The sequence below is a fragment of the Sarcophilus harrisii genome, chromosome 4 (genome assembly GCF_902635505.1).
Source record: "Sarcophilus harrisii chromosome 4, mSarHar1.11, whole genome shotgun sequence".
In the NCBI taxonomy this organism is placed as follows: domain Eukaryota; kingdom Metazoa; phylum Chordata; class Mammalia; order Dasyuromorphia; family Dasyuridae; genus Sarcophilus; species Sarcophilus harrisii.
In genome coordinates, this window is record NC_045429.1 from 369527861 (window position 1) to 369548657 (window position 20797).

Here is a 20797-nt window from a genome sequence, read left to right on the forward strand (position 1 = left end):
TTTTTGTGTCCACCCATGCTTATTGATCACATATACATCAACGTGTATCACAAGGTGATCATACGAACCACACCTTGATCACTTGTACTTGTCAACAGATGTATATCCCATTTGGTCAGTGTATATACCGTATATCACGTCAGTCGCTTTAATCGATATGGATGGAATATATGCTCCGTGAAGATCCGCCACACACATGTTCCAGTTGTAGAAAACACAATCATCACATAATCGATCCCTCATGGGTCACTGCACACCCCACGTTGATTATTTGTACAACATATTTGAATACAACCACCAGTCTAGCCTCCTTTCTTGGGCGTGGGAGTGTCTAGGGTTGGAAGAGGACAATACTGTAAAAGGCCAGAAACTCTAGTAACCCAATCACTTCCACTGCCACATAAATCCAAGTCAGTGGGTTCACGGGAGGACAGGAGGTCCTTTTCCATTCAAGCCCAGGGAGAAAGGGCAAACAGGAAGATTAACTGTCTGGGAGCGGGGGCGGTTCTTGGACACCGCGCGCTCCGTGCGGTGATTAGTAACCTTCTCAGGCTCGAAAAGCTCGGGGGAGCTGAAATACCCCGGGCTGGGTGATCCGCCCTGCTCGGAACGCGATCGGCGGGGAGACAATTAATTACAGCGCTTTTATTCCGTAGGCGCTTTTTTCCCTGCTCCCTTCACTTTCCCCGAGGGAAAACGCAAAGCAAGAAAGAGTAAGCGGCCCGGGGAGATTTCCACCTGCTCCCCCGGTCCTGAGTTCGGAGCTGGTGCACTACAGAGGTCCCCACTAGACTCCTATACTTTGCAGAAAAGTTCTCAGGGATCCCAGCTTCCTCCTCCCCCCTTCCCCGTCTCCCCCGCTCGGTCATGTGACGAGAACGCGCCAATGAGGGGAGGCGCTTGGAGAGTCCGGGGTGGCTCTAGCGGCGCTCGCTGCCCAGGCCGGAAAGTGAACCGGGAGACGGGCCGGAGGGGACCATGGTGGTGACGGTGCCCGCGCCAGCGGCGGCGGCTGCTGCTGCTGCTGCGGCGGCGGCAGCAAGGGCGGCCGAGGAAGAGCTGGGGGCCCACGCCGCTTGGGCCCGCTGCCCCCCGGGCGCGTTGTGAGCCCCCCCTCCCACTGCCTGCAGCTCCCCAGCCACCTCTTTCCCCGCACGCCTCCTGCCTTCTCAGCTCGCCGCTGGTTCCCCCCGCGGCAGCGGCTGCAGGACCCAGCTCTCCCAGCGGGGCGGCGGGAAGGCCAAGCCAGAGAGGCCGGGGAAGGAGGGGACGATGCGCCTGCCGGGCGGCTGAGCCCGGCGCTCCCCTCTCTCCTTTCGCCCTCCTCCTTGTTGTCCTCGCCTTCTCTTTCCCTTCACGCCCAGCATGGCCTTCCCGGGCGCCGAGGGAGCGGCCGACGGGCCTGCCGGCCCTGCCCGGGAGGTGCCTGCGGCGGGCGCCGGCGGCTCGTCCTCTTCTTCCTCCGCCTCCTCCTGCTGCTCTACCTCATCCTGGGTGGCCGGGGGCGGCCGGCTCTGGGCCGCTCTCTACGACTACGAGGCGAGCGGGGAGGACGAGCTGAGCCTGCGGCGAGGCCAGCTGGTGGAGGTGCTGTCGCAGGACGCCGCCGTGTCGGGGGATGAGGGCTGGTGGACCGGCCAGGTGCAGAGGCGCCTCGGCATCTTCCCCGCCAACTACGTGGCCCCCTGCTATCCGCCGCGGCCGCCCGAGCTAGCCCGCCCGCGGCCCCGCCAGCCCCCGCCGCCGCCCGCGCCCCCGCCGCCGCCGCCGCCGCCTTCTCCGCCCGTCGCCCCGAGACCCGGTTCCCCAATGCAGATCGAGTTCGAGTGGCTGGAGTTGAAGGAGCTGATCGGAGCCGGCGGCTTTGGGCAGGTTTACCGGGCCACCTGGGGCGGCCAAGAGGTGGCGGTGAAGGCGGCGCGACGGGACCCCGAGCAGGATCCCGCGGCGGCCGCCGAGAGTGTGCTGCGGGAGGCGAAGCTCTTCTCCATGCTGCGGCACCCCAACATTATCCAGCTGCTTGGCGTCTGCTTGCAGCAGCCCAACCTCTGCCTCGTCCTCGAGTTCGCCCGCGGGGGGGCCCTCAATCGGGCTCTGGCCGCCGCCAACGCCGCCGCCCCCTCCTCGCCCCCGACCCCGGCGGCCGCCGCCGGGAACCCCAAGCCCTCATGCGCCGCTTCGGGCCCGCGCCCAGCCCGCCGCATCCCTCCGCACATCCTGGTCAACTGGGCAGTGCAGATCGCTCGCGGGATGCTCTACCTGCACGAGGAGGCCGTCGTGCCCATCTTGCACCGGGACCTTAAGTCCAGCAACAGTAAGTGTGGGATTCGGGGGCCGGCATTCCCGGGTGCGGCTGCTCTCCGAAAACATCTTAGGAGCAACTGGCCTGGGACTTTGTACCCCTGGAATTAATTGAGGACTCTCTTCACCTAAGGTGCTTAGGGCCAACCAGCCTGGGAGTTCTTGCTCCTGGAATTAAGGGATCTTCCTCACTTAAGGTGCTTCGGATCTACCAGCTTGAGCGTTGTTACTTCCGGAATTGGGAAGAGGGTCTGCTTAATTTAGGAACTTAAGCCTTTGAATTAAGGGGTCTGCTTAGTTAAGTTGCTTTGGGTCCACCCATCCTGCTACTACTCCTGGAATTTAGGGGCCTGCTCACCTGAAAACACTTAGAATCCTGCCAGCCTCTTGTATTTCTTGGGTCTAGTAACCATATTTGCACCATGTAATACACTTCCTTTGCCTTAGCTCAACAGTTGTAGGTTTCTAGGGGTATTCAGCCACTACCTAGAATCTAAGCCAAGGGCTTCACAGTGGGGCAGAGATTTTTTCCAAGTACAAGGAGAAAGAGCAACCAAAAGCCTGATTGTGTTGGGATGGGTCCTTGACATTCAAGACCCTGTCCACATATTAGTGAATGATGGAACATCAGATATATGAAGATGGGGATTGAATTTGTCACTTTTTCCCCCACCCAGTCCCAGTACTCTTTATCAGTTTTATTTGTACTTCTTGATAGTTATCTTTTTTTTTTTCTCTCCTATTTTGAAGGTGATTTCACAAAAGTTTCCTCTGCTTTTTTTTTTTTTTTCCCCCCCCATTCTGTAAAAACACTTTATTAAAAGGATACCAAGTAGAAACATTAGTTTCGTAGCTCAGGGATATTCGTGGTACCAGTAGATAAACTTTTTTTTTTTTTTTTTTTGAGATCTAGTTCTATGCATGGCTCATTTTTCATCAAAAAGATAAAACTAGAGGCGTTTTTTGTGCTATAACTCAGTAATGCTCTTGGCAGTGGTGGATGAGAAACTTTTTGGGGAGATATTTCTATGCACGGGCATTTTTGTTGTCTTAAAGATTTGTTCTGTATAATGAAATCCATTTTTTTAATAAATTACCACATATTTCCTAGTCCTGTCTACTCAAGTATAGGGGAAACAACCTAAATACAACTCTAATTAGGCATGATTAAGTTGAAAATAGAAATACTATTTGAAGTTATTTTTTTTTAATGGTGAAAAGTTTCATCTTTATTTTAAGAATCTCAGATTAAGCAATTTTGTTAATCATTTATTAGGACAACACAAAACTAGCACTAGCTTATCACAACTTCATGCCTTTCTACATTGGAAGATCTAGAATAAATATACATACATACTTTTTTTTCTATTTAAAGTTTTGTCTTGAAAACTGCATGATTGGAATGTTTTTGAGAATGGCTCCACCATTCTTGGAACTAGATTTGACCTTTGAAAACTACTTTTATTATAAGGAGTTATTACTGTGTTTGTTAACTTTATTTCAAGACATAATACCTTAGTAAATATTGACTGTTAACTCCTTTGCTTGAGTTTCTCATGCAGACATCTTCAAATAATAGAATCAGAGCATCAGAATAGGAAAGGACCTTTGAGGCCCTGTAATTCAGTTCCTTTCTTTCTGTTTACAAGTGAACTATGGGAGGTTCAAAGAAGTTAAGAGTCTTGTCTTTAGTCACAGAGGTAGCCGATTTATGGGGCAGAATTTGAACCCAAGTTTTCCCGGACCAGATTTAGCACTTGAACCATAATGCCTATTCACTCTCAGAAAACATATTAATGGCTGTGGCAGTATTATGAATTTGAGTTCCTGATTATGTACCACATAAAGCATTATTTACTCATGAGAGTGTGTGTGTGTGTGTGTGTGTGTGTGTGTGAAATTAGCAGTACGAATTTCACCATACTTTTGGGAAAGAGAACCATTTAATCAGCTAGCACCTTTTAAGTGCCTATTCTGAGACAGATAATTTGGAAGGCACTGAGGATAATCCTAAGGGACTTCACTAACAATAAGGCCTGGGAAAGGCTTCTGGCCTAAGGTTAGACTTTAACTAACAGAAGCTAGAAGCTAGGGAGAGAGGCCTCCACACAGCCAGTGAAAACGCTAGTAGGAGGTGGAATATCTTGTGGCAGGAAAAACAAGGAGGCCCTTGTGGCTGGGCCCCAGAGGTCATGGAAGGGAGGCAGGTATAAGAAAAGGAGGAAGGGGCTAGGACATGAAGGGCTTTGAAAGCCAGAGGATTGTGCATTTGATTCTGGAGGTACTAGGGAGCCCTTGGAGTTTTATTAATTGTGTGTATGATATGTTCTGACTTGAACTTCAGGAAAAGCTCCGTATGAAAGTTAAATGGAGGATGGATGGGAGTTGGGAGAGATTTGAGGACGGGTGACCTACCAGAAGGCTGTATCAGTGGTCCAGGGGTGAGGGGAGGAAAGACCTCCATCAGAATTGTGGCAGTGTCAAAGGAGAGAAGAGGGGGTATAGGAGAGATTTTATGAAGATAAAATTGATAGACTTTGGCAGCAGATTAACTGGAGGGGGTGAGCAGGTGAGGAGTTGAGGATGACAACCAGGTTGTGAACCTGGGGGTTGGGAAGATTGTAGTTTAATCCTTGACAATAACGACTAAGTTCAGAAGAGTGGAAAGTTTTGGTGAAAGGAAATAAGTTTACTTTTTGCTTAAGATAGCTCAGGAACATATAATTTGAGGTATCTAACAGGTAGTCAGAGATGCAAGACTGGAATTCCGGGATGAACTAGGAGATCTGAGAGTCATCTGCATAAAGATAGGTACTACTGAAGAGAATACTAAGTTTAATAGGAGAGTAGGAAAAGAAAAAAGAGCCAGGAGTGAGGTTTGGGGTGTCTGGGCTCCTCTGCTTAGGAAATACAGGAATTAGCAGCATTTTAAATATCTAAAGAGAAGAGACTATCAAAAAGAAGGCAAATGTCAGAGACTAGTCAAGAAAGATGAGGCTTGAGAAAAGGCCATTGGATCATTAGTAATTTTGAAGAGAGCAATTTGATTGATTGTTAGAAACTAGATTGCAAAGAGTTAAGAAAGTGAGAGGAAAGGAAATGAAGGCTCTTCTCAAGTAGTTTACCCATAAAAGAGTAAAGTTATAGGATGACAGCTAGTGGAGAAGGAAGCTTCAAATGAATTTTCAGAGGATTAGGGAGACATGGGCATGTTTAAAGGTAGTACCAGCAGAGTGGGAGCAGTGAGATAGTGGGGATGATCCAGGGAAATCTGCTGGAGGAAACAGAATGGAATGGTATTATTTGTGCATATAGCAGGGTTTATTTCAAAAAGGAGACGGGCCAACTCTGTATATTAAGTGAGTGTAAGAAATAATGTCACAAAACATCTGAGTGATATGAGATTAGGAATAGGAGAAAAGAGGGAACTCATAGCAAATGTCTTCAGGTTTTTTCCCAGTGAAATTGGAGGCAGGGTTCCCAGCCAAGAAAGAGACCTGCCTGATCTTTGAGGAGGAGGTATGGGTCAGTAGGGAAGGAAATGTTTCCCTCAGTGGGGGAAGGTGGTACTGCATCTCCTGAACAGGGAGAGGAAGACTCCCTTTCATGAGAAGCCTATGGTGGCTGTGGTAGTAGTGGCTGTTGTATCAGAGGTGGAAGATGAATGTGAAGTGGTACAAAGCAATGGTGTCAAACAAATAGAAATGGATTGCTAGAGCTGCATATCGACTTAGAAAATTAACATTTTTCATGTATTTTATTTTTATGTATCCTGTTAAACATTTCCCAATTATGTTTTAGTTTGGTTGGATCTGCACTTGTTGGTCATTTGTAGGAATGGCTTTTGTGGTCAATAGGTTTTGAGTTTGCCACCTTTAATATAATGCATATCATCAAAGAAATATATAATGAAAAAAGTCATTCAGAAGATGAGCTGTCACATGTCAGAAGCATTGGCTAGCCCCCATACTCTTTTAACTCCGTTGGGGTGTCAGTAGATTGAATGGACATTCTGTGACAAGCTTATGGGAAGTCATGAATAGCAGGCACAGAGAAATTATCATTTATACGATTGCAGGGAATAGCTATATTAATGATATCATAGATTAATTTTGAAACTTGAATATTTCAGTATGAAAAAGGCATTTATTTGTTTAAACAGTTTGAGAGAATTGTCTTGGAAAATTACTGATATTTATTTTCAATTAAAATTCATCTTCATCCTCCACTTTATTTTTTTTTCCCACTTAAGGCCTATTGTTTCTTGCAGAAGATTTTTCTAATCAAAGAGATATATTAGGAACATATGAAACATTGCTAGTATTGCTGAATCCAGATAAAATCAATGGCTTTGCTTTTAAAAATGCTTCATATTGTAGAATTATAGCTGTGAGATCTTAGAGCTCATCTAGTCCAATCCTCTCCTTTTACCTGATAAGGAAAGTGAGGCTTATAGAAGATAGAACTTTTCCAAGCTCCCAAAAGGCCTAAGTGGCAGGAGGATTCAAATCTAGTAATCTGACCCACATTCCCATGCTCTTTCCATTGTTTTGTGCTGTGCATCTTTGTTGTAAATTTCTAATATTAACTAAAAATTGTCCTTTTCTATAAACATTTTACAATTGGCTATCACCAAGCAACAATATCATTAGCAAAACAACCCCAGAAATAATTAATTCAAGCTCTTTTCTCTGGGTTTCATTTAGTTGATATGAGTATTGCCTCCCTTGATACAAACTGCAGCCTCTCTGTACTTCAGTTAGTTCAAGTCTCACCTGTGTGCTTTCATAGACAACCCTCCTAAAATGCTGAAAGACTTTCTCTGTAAACTAGAACTAAGTTAGATTTCGTGTTCCATCTGTTATCATTTTGCTTTTGCCAAATGACTAGTAGCTTTTTAAATTCATAAATGTCCTTTATTGTACTATGTCTGAGTACTTCTTGAGTGTATGTTATCATTAGAAACATTGCCTTTTGAATTATGTACAACTTTGATTCTTTAGATATTATAGTGTTGTGAAATTTGTAACCATTATCTTGAGAATATTTGTATTGAAAAAATCTTTTTACAAAGGTGCATCTTGGCATTTTTAAAAGCATTGTACACTTTTCTAAATACAACCCAGACTGTTCAGTTCCTTCTGCTCAATTCGTAGCACTATTCCTTGTTAATTCCAAATATCTACATACTATTGAATTTCTCTGTTATCTAGTCCCAAAAACATATATTGTTGAATTATCAATGAATTGCTATCTGACAGTATATCATAATTTGGATAATAGGCTTTTCTTATCCATTAATTTTCTCTATGTGGATTATTAGACATATTTGCAAATTTTATTATTGTCTTCTGGATTTCTTTTAAAAAATCATGTCAGTATACTATATCTCCCATTAAATTTTACCCTTTGACAAAAAGAAACACTTGAGCAAAAACAATAGGCACAGTAGCCAAATCTGACAGTTATATATTTACATATATTATTCTGTCCCTTTAATACTTTATCGTTCTGTAGAGAGGAAGAAATAATGTAATATTTTCTGTATGGAAGAACAAAATGAGGCCTTTTGTGATGTGTTGGAGGGGGAGGTAAGCACAATATTTTCTTCAAACAGGAGTTTCTGCAGGACCTTATTTTTCAAAAAGATATTTGAATGATCCTAGGGGAAGCCATCCACCATGGCAGTGGAGAACACCATTGGGGAGTATACATCTCCCTATTTTATGTCTTGCTTAACATTTATAATTAGATGGTTTTTGAACAGACTTATCTCTGTGATTACTTTTATTTGATTTTAACATATGCATGACAGAATCCAAAGTTTAAGGTTGCATTTTTTTGCTTTAGAGATTTAAATACTTTTAAGTTAACAACAATAAACAAAGTAGGACCCAACTATTCTGTGTAACTTTCATGCAATTGTATGTAAATGTGTGGTATACTGGAGACAATTATTTGTGCATTTCTGCCTATTATTTTCTCGAATTTTCATCGAAGATACCATTAAGAGGCATATTGATCTTTTGTATAGAGAGGTTCAATGAATCAATGGTTATTGTTAATTTTTTTTCTCCCAATTGTTTTTTCTTTTCATTGGAAAAATTATCTATCATTTTTCAATCTCCTCTCCTGCCAAACCCCATTCCTTTTAGTGATTTCCATCCTCTATGCTTGCAAGATGGTCACTTCTAGAATGAATTTTATCAGTATGTACTTTTGGTACATTTCATTTTAACCATCTTCATCATTTTCATTTCTATTGATTAGAATAACACTTTGGGGACTGAGATATTAGGTTCTAAATATAGTAGTTACTTTATCAAATAGATTGTTATAAAAAAAATTGACAAATTTGTTATATTCTCCATTTTCCTGCCAGTTTTGTGCATGTTTGTTTGACCGGTTTTGAACTCCTAGGATAACATGATTTCTCTTGGATCTCTTGCTCAGCTTTTTGTAGGGTTATTTTCTCCCTTTGGCCTTTAAAACGACATCATCATCTCCCTACTATTTTGCTAATTGATTTGTACTCATGTATGCCTGAAAAGTAGAGAAAATACTCCATAACATTATGAAGTTGGAGCTTTCTTAGCAGTGATAATGAATGAAGCATTTGATTTTATTTACTTACCTTATGCCTGGGTTGTGGCACTACTGGATGGTGAGTGGTGCTAGATTTCACTCTTATCTCCCTTACTCAAACATTGCTTGAAAGGTATAACATTTAAATTTTTCAAAATAAGAACCACAAAATGTATCGATCGGATGATTAAATATCTCAGGCAGTAAAGATTTTTTAAGTGTTTGCTGTGTGGCAGGCATTGTAAGAATATAGATGGGGGGGAGAAAGAGAGAAAGAGAGAGGGAGAGAGAAAAGGAAGGAAGGAAGGAAGAAAGGAAAGAAAGAAGGAAGAAGAGAAGAGAAAAAACAATTTCTGGCATATAGGGACTAAAATTTAATGGGAGAGACAAGAAGCAAATACATATGTGCAAATTACAGAATAAATAGGAAATAATTTAAAGATAGAAGGAGCTGGAGTTAAGAGGGGTTTGGAAGGATTTCCTGTAGATAGGATTTTAGTTGGAATATAAAGGAAATCAAGGAAAGCAGGAGGCAGAGATGAGGAAGAAGAACATTCCAGGGCTGTAGGATAGCCAGAGAAAATGCCCAGAGCCAAGACAGGGAGTGTTTGGTTATGGAACAGCAAGGAGAACTATGTCACTGAATTACAGAGTATGTGGTAGGGAGTAAGGTGTAAAAACACTGGAAAGGTAGGGGCGGGAAGTCTAGGTTATGAAGGGTTTTGAACATCAAAGAGAGGATTTTGTATTTTTTATCTTGGAGGCAACAAGGAGCCACTGGATTTTATTGAGTATGGGTTATATTTGTACTTTACGAAAATCTTTTTGATGGTTGGATGGTGCATGTTTGGAGTGCAAAGAAATGTGAAGTAGGAAAACTTATCAGCAAGTTGTTCTAATAGTCTAGATGTGAGGACAGTGTCAGTGGAGAGAAGGGGATATATTTGAGAGATTTTTTCAAAGAGAAAATTTACAGACCTTAGCAGCAAGTCAGAAATGAGAGAAAATAGTGAGAGATAGTGAGGAGTTGAGGATGACAACTAGATTTCATGTCTAAAAGATGGGAGGAGAGTGCTGCCCTCTGTAGTAATAAGGAAGTTGGAAAGGGCAGAGAGTGAATGATCAATTTAGGTTTGTGGTTAAGAACTTTAAAAAATTTAAAAAAGAACCTGGGATAAAATCAATAGAATCATATAATCTTATGTTGGAAGGTAATTTAAAGGGCATCTAATCCAATTCAAATGAATCAGTGTCCATCAACATAGTACTCTCAAACACTTAACAGTGCTTTGCATATTGTGGATACTTAAGAAGTACTTTAATTCATTCCTTTATTTCATTTGAAAGTAGTTATCTACTGATTACTTGAAAACCTATAGTGAAAGGGAAATCATTCTATGTACTAATGTAGACCATTTCAATTTTTTCTTCTTAAAATTAATTTATTCCTTTATTTAAAAGTAATTATTTAGCGATTATTTGAAAACCTTTAGTGAAAAGGAAATCACTATGTGTTAATGTAGACTATTTCCATGTTTCTATCTTCCTTTTTAGATAGTTTCATGGTTATGAAGTTTTGATTCCATCAAATCTCAATCTGCATTCTACAACTTTGGTCCTTGTTCCTAATTCTGGCCTCTAAAGCCAAATACAACAGATTTTACCATTCTTCTACCTAATATTTCCCCAACTACTTGAACATGGCTTGTGATGTCTTCCACTTCAATTTTCTGTTCTCTGGTTCTTTCTACTGATTTACATAAATCATATTCTTGTTTTTTGCTCCAGATTATCAGATCTCTTTCTAAAATTATCAGATCTTTTTCTAAAAAAGTAATAAAAAATATTTATTATGATTTAGTCAAACTTTTCATTTATAGAAAAAAATGTGGTACCTAGATTTTCGAGCATTTATTGTATAATATAAAATACTTGTGATTTTACTTTTAATTGTAAGTTTTTATTTTACACCATAGTATTTTAAAAATTAATATAAAACACCCAACAAGCATTTATTAAGCACCTACTATGTTTGGGTGATTGTTCTAGGCTCTAAAGGCAAAAATGGAACAGTAGTTGTCCTCAGGGACATTCTATGTGACAAGACACTATGGATATATGTTTGGATCTACCCAAAATGAATGGTAATTTAGTAAGAGAAGGCATTAGTAGATGGGATGGGAACTAGGAAAGGCTTCATGTAGTGATACTTAAGCTGGGTTTTGAAAGAAATGGGATTCTAAGAAGTGAAAGTCATAAGGAAGTATACTCTAGACATGGATTCAGTTAGTGCAATGGGATGGAGACAGGAGGAGTGTTGTATGAGAGGAAGAAAAGGAGTAGTTTGGCTGGACCATAGGGAGTAAAGAGAGTAATGTTTTAACGAGGTTGGAAAGACAGGTTGGGCCCAATTTGTAAAGGACTATAAATAACAAATTTAGATTTAAACTTAAAGACTTATGGGAGCCTCTGGAATGTATTAAATTAGGGTAATGATTCGGTTAGCCCAAGCTTTAAAAAAATCATTTTAGCAGCAGAATGAATTGGAGTAGAGGAAAGAGACTTTTGAGGTAGGAGGTCAATTTGGAGGCAGTAGTCAGGAGGGACTGACCTTTCTAGGATGGGCCAAGGAAATAGAGAATGGAACATAGATGTAAGCAGTTGTAGCTATGTGGAGGGAGGATTTGGGGAGAACACCCAAATTATGAATTTGCGTGACTGGTATGATAGTGGTATCCTCTGCAGAAATAGAGGAATTAGGGTAGGCAAATGGATTTTGAAGGAAAGAGAAATGAGTTTTCTGTTTTAGATCTGTTGAATTTGAGATTCCTGGGATATCCATTTTGAAATAGACAGTTAATAACATCATGTGACTAGAATTCAGAAGACTAAGACTAAAAATAAATAATAATGGGTTTTATTTGTCCAAAATCAGATGCTTCTTTTTTCTCTCTGATTTGCCAGCAGTGTTTTACCTATTTTCTTTCATGAGTCATTTGGCCAGTATACAATTCTCAAACATTTAGTCAATAAATATTTATTAGGTGATCGCCATACCAAGTGATTGGGACACAAAGAAAGGTAGAAGACAGTCTCTACTCTCAAGGAGCTCACAGTGTAATAGAGGAGACAACTTGCAAACAACTCCACAAACAGGCTAGAGAGAATATAAATCAGAAATAATAATCAGAAGGAAGGCAGTTGAATTCAGGGAATCAGGGAGAATTTCCAGTAGAAATGGTTGCTTTAAATAGGATACAATTTTATTTACAAATTAAAAACCATGATTAAGTCCAGGCAGGCTTGTAGACTCTGCTATAGAATATGAGATATTACCTGGGGCTTCAAGAAGACCAGAGTTTAGAAGGTAGAGATAAAGAGGGAAATTCCATGTATTGGAAAAATCATTGAAAATACTAGGAGACAGGACACCTGTCTTCAGACCTGAAGCATATTGGGAAGTTAAATGAAGGATGTATTGGAATGAGAAAAGAATTATGGCAGAGAGACCAACAGACTGTGGCATTAGCCCAGCTATGAAATGATAAGGGCCCGCATTAAGGTAACATAGTCGATGGAATAGACTTCAGTTGTACAGAAAAGTTCTTTTTTGAAGCTGCTCTTTACTGTCTCTCATCCTAATCCTATTCTAAGTAGTTAACCCATTCTATAAATTATAGACCTAGGCTCTAGTCATAATAGTAATAATGAACATTTCACTTTAAACAACTGGTTAAAAACTGTAAGCCATTTGGCCTTTGAAAGATTTTGCTAGATGAATGAGAATGGGAAGAGAACATTTTGATGTGTAAGAAAGAATTTTAAGTCACTCCTCTTTGGGTCCAATTGGTCTACTATACCCCTCTTTCACCTATGTCCCAGATTACAGTTTTTTATCTGTTCTAAGGAAATACCTTGATGCTACCCAAACACAACTTCACTTTCCTATTTAGAACTCTTTCCTATACGGTAAAAAAACAAACAAACAAACCCCAAAACCTTCCTTTATTATGGGGAAGATCCAGAGAAGAGTTTTCTATTTGTAAATATCACAGATTCTAGAAGCAGTTGAATTTCACACTTCTTTTTTTTTATTTTTAAAATTTTGTTTTTGTTTTATAATCTCTTGGGAATTGTTTTCATATTGTTTTGCAGAAACAAGAAAGGACATTAAAGTTTTCTTTTTGTTGAACATTGAAACTTGTTTCCTTTACTTGGTAAAATGAAAAACATAAAACTAATAGCCCTTTCAAATATAGCCTTCCTCTTATCATATATGCACTTATCCTGCCACCACCTCTACTTTGCCGTCTCCTTTTAAAAAGACTGCTTTTGATTAAGGATCACAACTTGGGCTGATTCCATCCAGCTAGAATTGTTAGCAACACAGTCTTGTGCTTTGTTCTTTTCATGGCTGCTGGTGATCTGTGTGCTTTGGCAGGTTTACTTTTAACTTTGGACTGATAAGTTTGGGGGAAAGAGCATACATTCTAAATTGCTTTGGTAACTGTTTCGCTACTGCAGTTCATTTTTAGATGTGCTTAAAAAAGATAACTGGTAAAAGACCTTATTTATTGATGTTTTAAATTTAGTTTTTATTTTTAATAATTTAAGTTGTATAGCTTATTACTTATGAATATTTTGCTTGATTATCAAGTTAAACATTGAGTTAAAGTTTCCTGGGTTTAAACACTTTAGGAGAGACTTCTGTTCTTTAACTTATTATTTTTCTTTCTTTACTTTTATTTTTTCACTAAAGATTTTTATTTTTAAAACATATGCACGGATAATTTTTCAACATTGACCCTTGCAAAACCTTGTGTTCCAAATTTTCCCCCCTTTCCCCCTACCTCCTCCTCAGATGGCAAGTAATCCAATATATGTTAAACATGTTAAAAAATATATGTTAGATCCAATAGGTGTATATATTTATACAATTGTTGTGCTGCAGAAGAAAAATCTGATCAAAAAAGGACAAAATTGAGAAAGAAAACAAAATGCAAGCAAACAAGGACAAAAAGTGAAAATGCTATGTTGTGATCCACACTCAGTTCTCACAGTACTCTCTTTGGGTATGTTTGATTCCCTTCATCACAAGATCATTGGAACTGGCCTCAGTCATTTCATTGTTGAAAAAAGCCATGTTCATCAGAATTGATCATTGTATAATCTTGCTGTTGCGGTATACAATGATCTCCTGGTTCTGTTCATTTCACTTAGTATCAATTCATGTAAGTGTCTCCAGGCCTCTCTGAAATCATCCTGCTGGTTGTTACTTATATACCATAACTTATTCAGCCATTCTTCAGCTGATGAACATCCACTCAATTTCCAGTTTTTAGCTACTTCAAAAAGGGCTGCCACAAACATTTTTGCACATGTGGGTCCCTTTTCCTCCTTATGATCTCTTTGGGAGATAAGCCCATTAAAAACATTGATGGATCAAAGGGTATGCACAGTTTGATATCTCTTTGGGCATAGTTCCAAATTGCTCTCCAGAATGGTTGGATCATCTTTAAGTTATTATTGATCCATAGAGCAAATAACTGTAGAAGAGTTCCCTTATACTTGTATTTTAATGCCTGAAACTTTTTTTCACAATATTTAATACTTTATTTTTTCCAGTTACATGTAAAATATTTTTCTTAAAATTTTAAATCTTTGAATTCCAGATTCTATCCCTTCTTCACTCCTACCCACCCCTACATTGAAAAGGCACATATGAAGTTATGTAAAATATTTCCCTAAAAGTTTAATTTCTGAATCTTAAAATAGCTGAGTTGTTTTAGGAAGGCAGATCTGGATTTCATGGAGAAAGCCTTTATCATGAAAACTAAGACATACAAATATTGAACTTATTTCTATAATTCTTTAAATTCTATTTTGGCCTATGTGTCATTATCTTTTATTTTCCAGAAGGTTTTTCTCTTGCATGAATTAAAGTGACATTTTAAATAAATATATACTAAATAAATAATTGGTACTAGCCCATTTTCCACAAGCTTTTCAAACTATTCATTTGTTCCACTAATCTTTACTAATATGACATATATATTACATGGTATATATAATATGTTTTACATATGGCCAGATATATTACATAGATGTAGACACATATATGAAGTCGTATGTATTATACATTTCATATATATATATATAGTATATATCACCTGTACATATTGTATATAGTATGTACATGCTAGAATATTTACATTATGGTATAGTATGTTATATTTTATCTGCTATATATGTATGTACATTTATATATGGCACACATATATATAGTGCATGTATATGTATGCATATAAATTTAAATATATATATGTATGGCATTGTTAGGTGCTTCACGGAATATGGAATTATAGGAAGGTTTGATACCTGCCTTTGAGTTTTTATGTCATAGTAAAGAAAAAAACTTATACTCAAGTATCTAGGATAATAATATATAATAAATACTGTGTTAATGATAAAAACTATGTTGAAGAGGCAGCCAGATGGTGTACTGGATAAAGCACAAGACTGGAGCCAGAAAACCTGAATTAAAATCTAAACTCACGTGTTTAGCTGTTTCTGTCTGCCTTAGTTTCCTCAATTGTAAAACAATGGTTTCAAGTGGGAGTAATTTGGGAGGAAGACAGGATGCATTCTGCATCATTGGGTAAAATTAGAAAAATTTATCCTCTGTGAGAAATAGCATAATCACTGGATCATATGTTTTAGTTTAGAAATTTAAACAGCCCTAAGACAGTAATGGTCTTGGTGAATATATTTATCCTTGTGTATTGTGTTGGCCTTTCTTCAAATTATTGTTTTACATTTTTCTTAAGATTATATTAGTTAATTATTAATTTATACAAAACCAGTTTTATCTTTTTAATGAAAAAATACTTAGCTGTTAATAAAGTGGTCTGTGATAAATTAAAATCTTTTCATGCAACATTATGTACCTACTGCAGATTATTTGGCTTTTAAACATGATTCTAGACTTTTAAAAGACTGAAGCTATTTAGTTTCCAGTGTTTGAAAAACTAGGCTAAGTATGAAGTTGTTAAGGCCAATTGTTAAAGAATGAAGCTAATGAGGGTTAAAAATCTTAGCAGAAGTCAGCACAAAAGGATGGTCTAGCAGAAGTTGCTAGGTTACTAACCCAGAAGAATTTCCCATCTCTGGGAGCAACAAACTCATTTGATTAGTTTGTACATTATAGTTCCTTGTGGGTAACTAATATTCTGTCATACTTCTTGCTTTAATGACAGGAAGTGGAAGTTTGCTATAACCTTATGTCCTTTCAGAGATTGAAACCTGGAAGGGTGCCCAATTACATTACCTGTTGTAAAGCTGGCTATTTTTTGGTTTCAGTCACATGACCCAAAAGATAAGGAATGTCAGGAATTTTCAACACATTTACAATGGAATCCAAAACAATAAGCCTTTCATACTAGTATAAAAGCATAACCTTAATTTGTTATTTTAACTTTTTAGATGAACAGGGAAAGTATAAAATATAGTAGCCTAGCCTTTGTGGAAACTTTGTATCTGGGAGAAAAGAAGGTATATTTTAAAACAATGGGTCATTCAAGGATGTTTTAAAAATATGTTCATTTCTGCTTTGCTTCTGTGCTCTTTTAACAATTTTTGCTCAGGATAAATTTTGTTTTTATTGTTTAAGTATCAATGCTCATTAGTTTTTTGCATGTCTTTATTCTGATCCTTAATTCTTCCATGGTTTTCTGCTGTCTAACATTGCCAGGTCTATTCTGTGAAACTAGAAGGTGGGAAGTAATATTGCAGAGTTTGCATTAATGCAAAATCCTCATTGGATTTTGAGGTGATGGAATAATATAGCATTTAAGAGATCATCCGGTTCATGATCCTTGTTTTATGAGAGGAAATTGATAAAGAAGAATGACTTGACAGTACCACACTGGTATTATTCATTTTTTCCTGACTTCAAATTCAGTGTGCTTTGAATTACATTATACTAATTTTACTGCCTTAATTATTAATACTAATCCTCTATCTCAACATGCTTTTGCATTGCCTGTCTCCTCATATCTGGAATGAATATTCTTCTTTCTCATTTTACATCCTAGTTTCCCTGACTTACTTCAACACTCAGTTCAAATCTGACCTGCACTTTCTTTTACATTATATCTTAAATATGCAGAGTTATTTGTATATTTGTTGTTGTTTAATAAACATTGCAGTTGTGTCTGACTCTGGGATTTTCTTGGCAAAGATGCTGGGACAGTTTGCCATTTCTTTCTCCAGTTCATTTTACAGATGAGGAACAGAGGCAAACAGAGTTAAGTAACTTGTCCATAGTTATATAAGTAGTAAATATCTGAGATGGAGTTGAATTTAGGTCTTCCTGACTCCAGGTCTGGCACTCTATCCACTGTTTCATCAACCTCTGCCTGTCATCTCCCCCATTAGAACTTGAGCTCAGTGGGCAGGAACTATTTTTTTTAACCTTTCTTTATCTCCTCACTGCTTAACTGTATACCTGGCACATAATCAATATTTAATAAATGCTTGTTGACTGAGAATTAAATGAGATAATGGTTTGAAAAATGTAGAGTACTATGTAAAAAAATAGTTTGGATTTAGTTTTGTTTGGTGGGGAAAGGAATTTGAAAGAGTAAGATTGCATATTGAATGTTGGGTCGATTACCTGTGACAAATTTTTGAAAGAACAAAAGTTTAATGGAATAAGCAGATATGATAGATTGTGATCCATGTCATTAGAGGAAACTCCTGAATTGATGATATCACACTTTCATTTGAAAATGTTGAATATTAACACTGAAAAAGAAGGAAAAGTGTATAATTAATAAACTGTCCAATGAATTTTAACTACCAAGATTGTTTTACTGTATTCTGTTTAATTGTGTTTTTTAATTAGGTCACATTTAAGATTTAATTATGTGGACTCACAGGGCTAAACCTATTTCTATAAATAATTTTGTAATGAGGAATAGGGATTAAGAAAGGTGTACTTTATGTACAGATTTAAAATCCTGTGTCTTTGGAAATTATATTTGTATATAAAACTTTATTAGTAGACTTAACAGTTATTGGGATCAGTTCTTCATTCTTTGATGAATCCATGAGCTCATCTTTTTGGTATTCCTTCCATGTATTCTCATCCTTTGTGGCTCTTGTTCATGTCCTTCCATAAAATATTATTTATGGTATTCATTCTACTCTTTTATTTTGCGTGAGTACCAATGGGAACACATGGACTGTCCATGTGTTATTTCTCATCACTAATAAGCAAATATTGAGCATTAATATTATATGTTACTGATATATGTTAATATATAACATGTAATACTAAATATTATATTATACTAATATGTAATATAATATGGACAAAGTGTTAGGTTGTACGGAGGGTACAAAGTAGACCTTCTTCATGTGTTCCAGGGCCAAGGAGTTAATGCTCTAGACAAAGAAGCAAGACATAATCCAAAAAATAAAAATTAAAAAAGAACTAAACAATAGGAGATAGAGTATTCATAATTGGAAAGTGAGTATCAGACTGTTATATGTGATCGATATCCAAAGCTAGGAAAGGTCAAGATGGACTGGTGTGGTCAGGGAACCTTTACTGGAGAAGAAGTAGTTGAACTTGAATAGGTAGGACTTGTAGAAAGAAGAAGAAACCATCTCTTAAGGATGGAATGGGAAGGCCTGAGTGAGGGAGTGTAGATTGTCAAGATTCTGAATTAGTAGACCATCCTGGCTTGCATGGAATGTTTGTGTTGCGGGAATAGTAGGCAGTGAAGTTGGAAAGATTGGTTAGGGTGAAATTGTGAAAATTCTTAGTTTTCTGACTGAAGGGAAGTGGTGAACTATTGAAAGTTTCCAAATAGGAGATGACATAATAAAGACTATGTTTTAAGACTAATTTGGCTACTACTAGGGGAGGCCAAAGACCCAAAGCTAGGAAATGAGAGAGAATTGTAATTCAAATGTAAAATAAGTGCCCCAACTAGGATGGTGGCTATGAAAATGACCAAAGGAATGAATGTGAGATATTTTTGAGGAGCTGAAAAAATTAGATGGCTGGTTGGGAGGAAGCAAGGGGATGATTAAAACAACTTTCTTATCTAAGTAATTTGAAAGAATTGTGTAATTAGTAAGAATACAAGAAAATGAGAAAGGACTAGTTTCAGGAGTAAAGTGATTTCGATTGTAAATGTATTTAATTTAAAGGGATGGTGGGATGTGTAAGTGAAAATAGTAGAGATATGTCTGTAATTTCGGGAGCAAGATAAGGTTGGTTACTTAAACTTCAGAATCATCCATAGCGCTAATAGTTTAAAATCACAGAAAGTGTGAAGTCTGATCTAAAGGCTTTAGGAATATTTCCATTTATAGGTAAGGAAGAAATGCTGCTAAGGAGACAAGAGAGAGAATTATCTTTATTAATAATTTCATTAATAGAAGAAGCAGAATTGTCTGTAATGTCATAAAAGGTAGGGATGAGGAATTTGATAAAGGAAAAGCAACAATGTGAAGATACAAAGAGAACAACTGTTCTGATAACAATACAATAAGAACTGAGAGATAAAGACTTTTGGACTGGAGAGTGAAAATTTAATAAGAATTGTAGTGAGGAGTATTGATTGTGAAAATTTCCCAGTAGTGAAGAAGGGGGTTAAACATGTATGGTTCATTGATTTGAGATGTTGACAATGAAAGCATCCTCTCCTACTACATTCCTATCACTTCCGCCTTTTGTGTATGTTGTTCCTCAGACTTTTTCAAATAACCTTCTATGTATCCTTTTCTATTCCATTATTCTTCTTTAGAGAAAAATAGAAGCATTAGGGAAGATCATTAGCAACAGGTCCTCCTTGTCCTTAACCTACTGCCAAGGAAACAGAATGCACAACAAGAATAAGCTCAGTAGGCATGTGTGTAGTTTAGAAGATAGATTCTTAAAAGTCAATTTGTCTCTACATTTTCTAAGGATGTGCGTATGTCTCCCTATGTTATTCTGCTTCATATATCATAAATTACAGCACATTGATATTCTTCCTTGAATTTGACTTCCTTTTTCTCCCTCTTTGCCATTGCATAACCTATTGTCCGTGTCTAAATAGCAATCTCTTTTTAGCTCTGACTTTAGGAATTCTCAGTGCTACCTCCAAATTAGAACCTTTATAGATTCCCAGATTTTTTTTTTTTGCTTGATTCATCCTTAAATTACCTTATAACTTATCCATCTCTCTCAATAGAATGTAAGGTCCATGGATCACGAACTGTTTTTTTTTTTAATTTTTGTCTAGCTGAGTTGCTCAAAGACTAATTTGTCCATTGCTCAAAACTCTTCATTAATTTCCTGTTGCAAAGAGTAAAATTAATACTTCTAGCATGATGTTTCATGATTAATTGGTCCATTCTATCCTTACACCCTTTATGTGCTACTTTTATCTATCCCTTTTATCTATTTTGCCTAAACTGGACATTCATTGTTTCCTGAATGAGTTTTATTTTTTCCTACATCTATCCCTTTATCCTCAGTCTGGAATGTCATCCTTTCCTCTTTTTTTTACCCATTGAAGTTCTTCTCATCCTTTAAAGCCAAAATCAAATGACTGTAATGGTTGGTGTTTGTACATTTTGTCCCTTTGACAGCAAGGTCAAAGTGGGGGTAAGAGTGTTACTGACATATTTGTTCACTTGTTCACTGAAGTTTTACTTTTGCCATGTCTTATGTTATGGTCAAATAAAGCTGCCTTTCCCCCCTCTTCCCCCCCCCCTCCCCCCAGCACTGGGCCACTGGTTGTGGAGGTGAGAAAAACAGGAGACTTGAAATAATTTTTGTAGCTACTAATGAAGACCAATACTAAATTGATAGTAGCTGTAGGAATAAAAGAAAGCGAGTGGATATTATAAG

The 20797-nt window shown here is 38.0% G+C and overlaps 1 protein-coding gene across 1 annotated transcript in view; it reads left to right on the forward strand.

The window, feature by feature from the left end:
• Positions 1–1281: 1281 nt before the first annotated feature.
• Positions 1282–20797, forward strand: part of MAP3K21 (mitogen-activated protein kinase kinase kinase 21) — a 62749-nt gene continuing 43233 nt past the window's right edge. Inside the window, exon 1 of the mRNA XM_012547967.3 lies at positions 1282–2314. Within this exon, the coding sequence (XP_012403421.2) occupies positions 1366–2314 (949 nt within the window). The 5' untranslated portion in view covers positions 1282–1365. The remainder of the gene's footprint in view (positions 2315–20797) is intronic.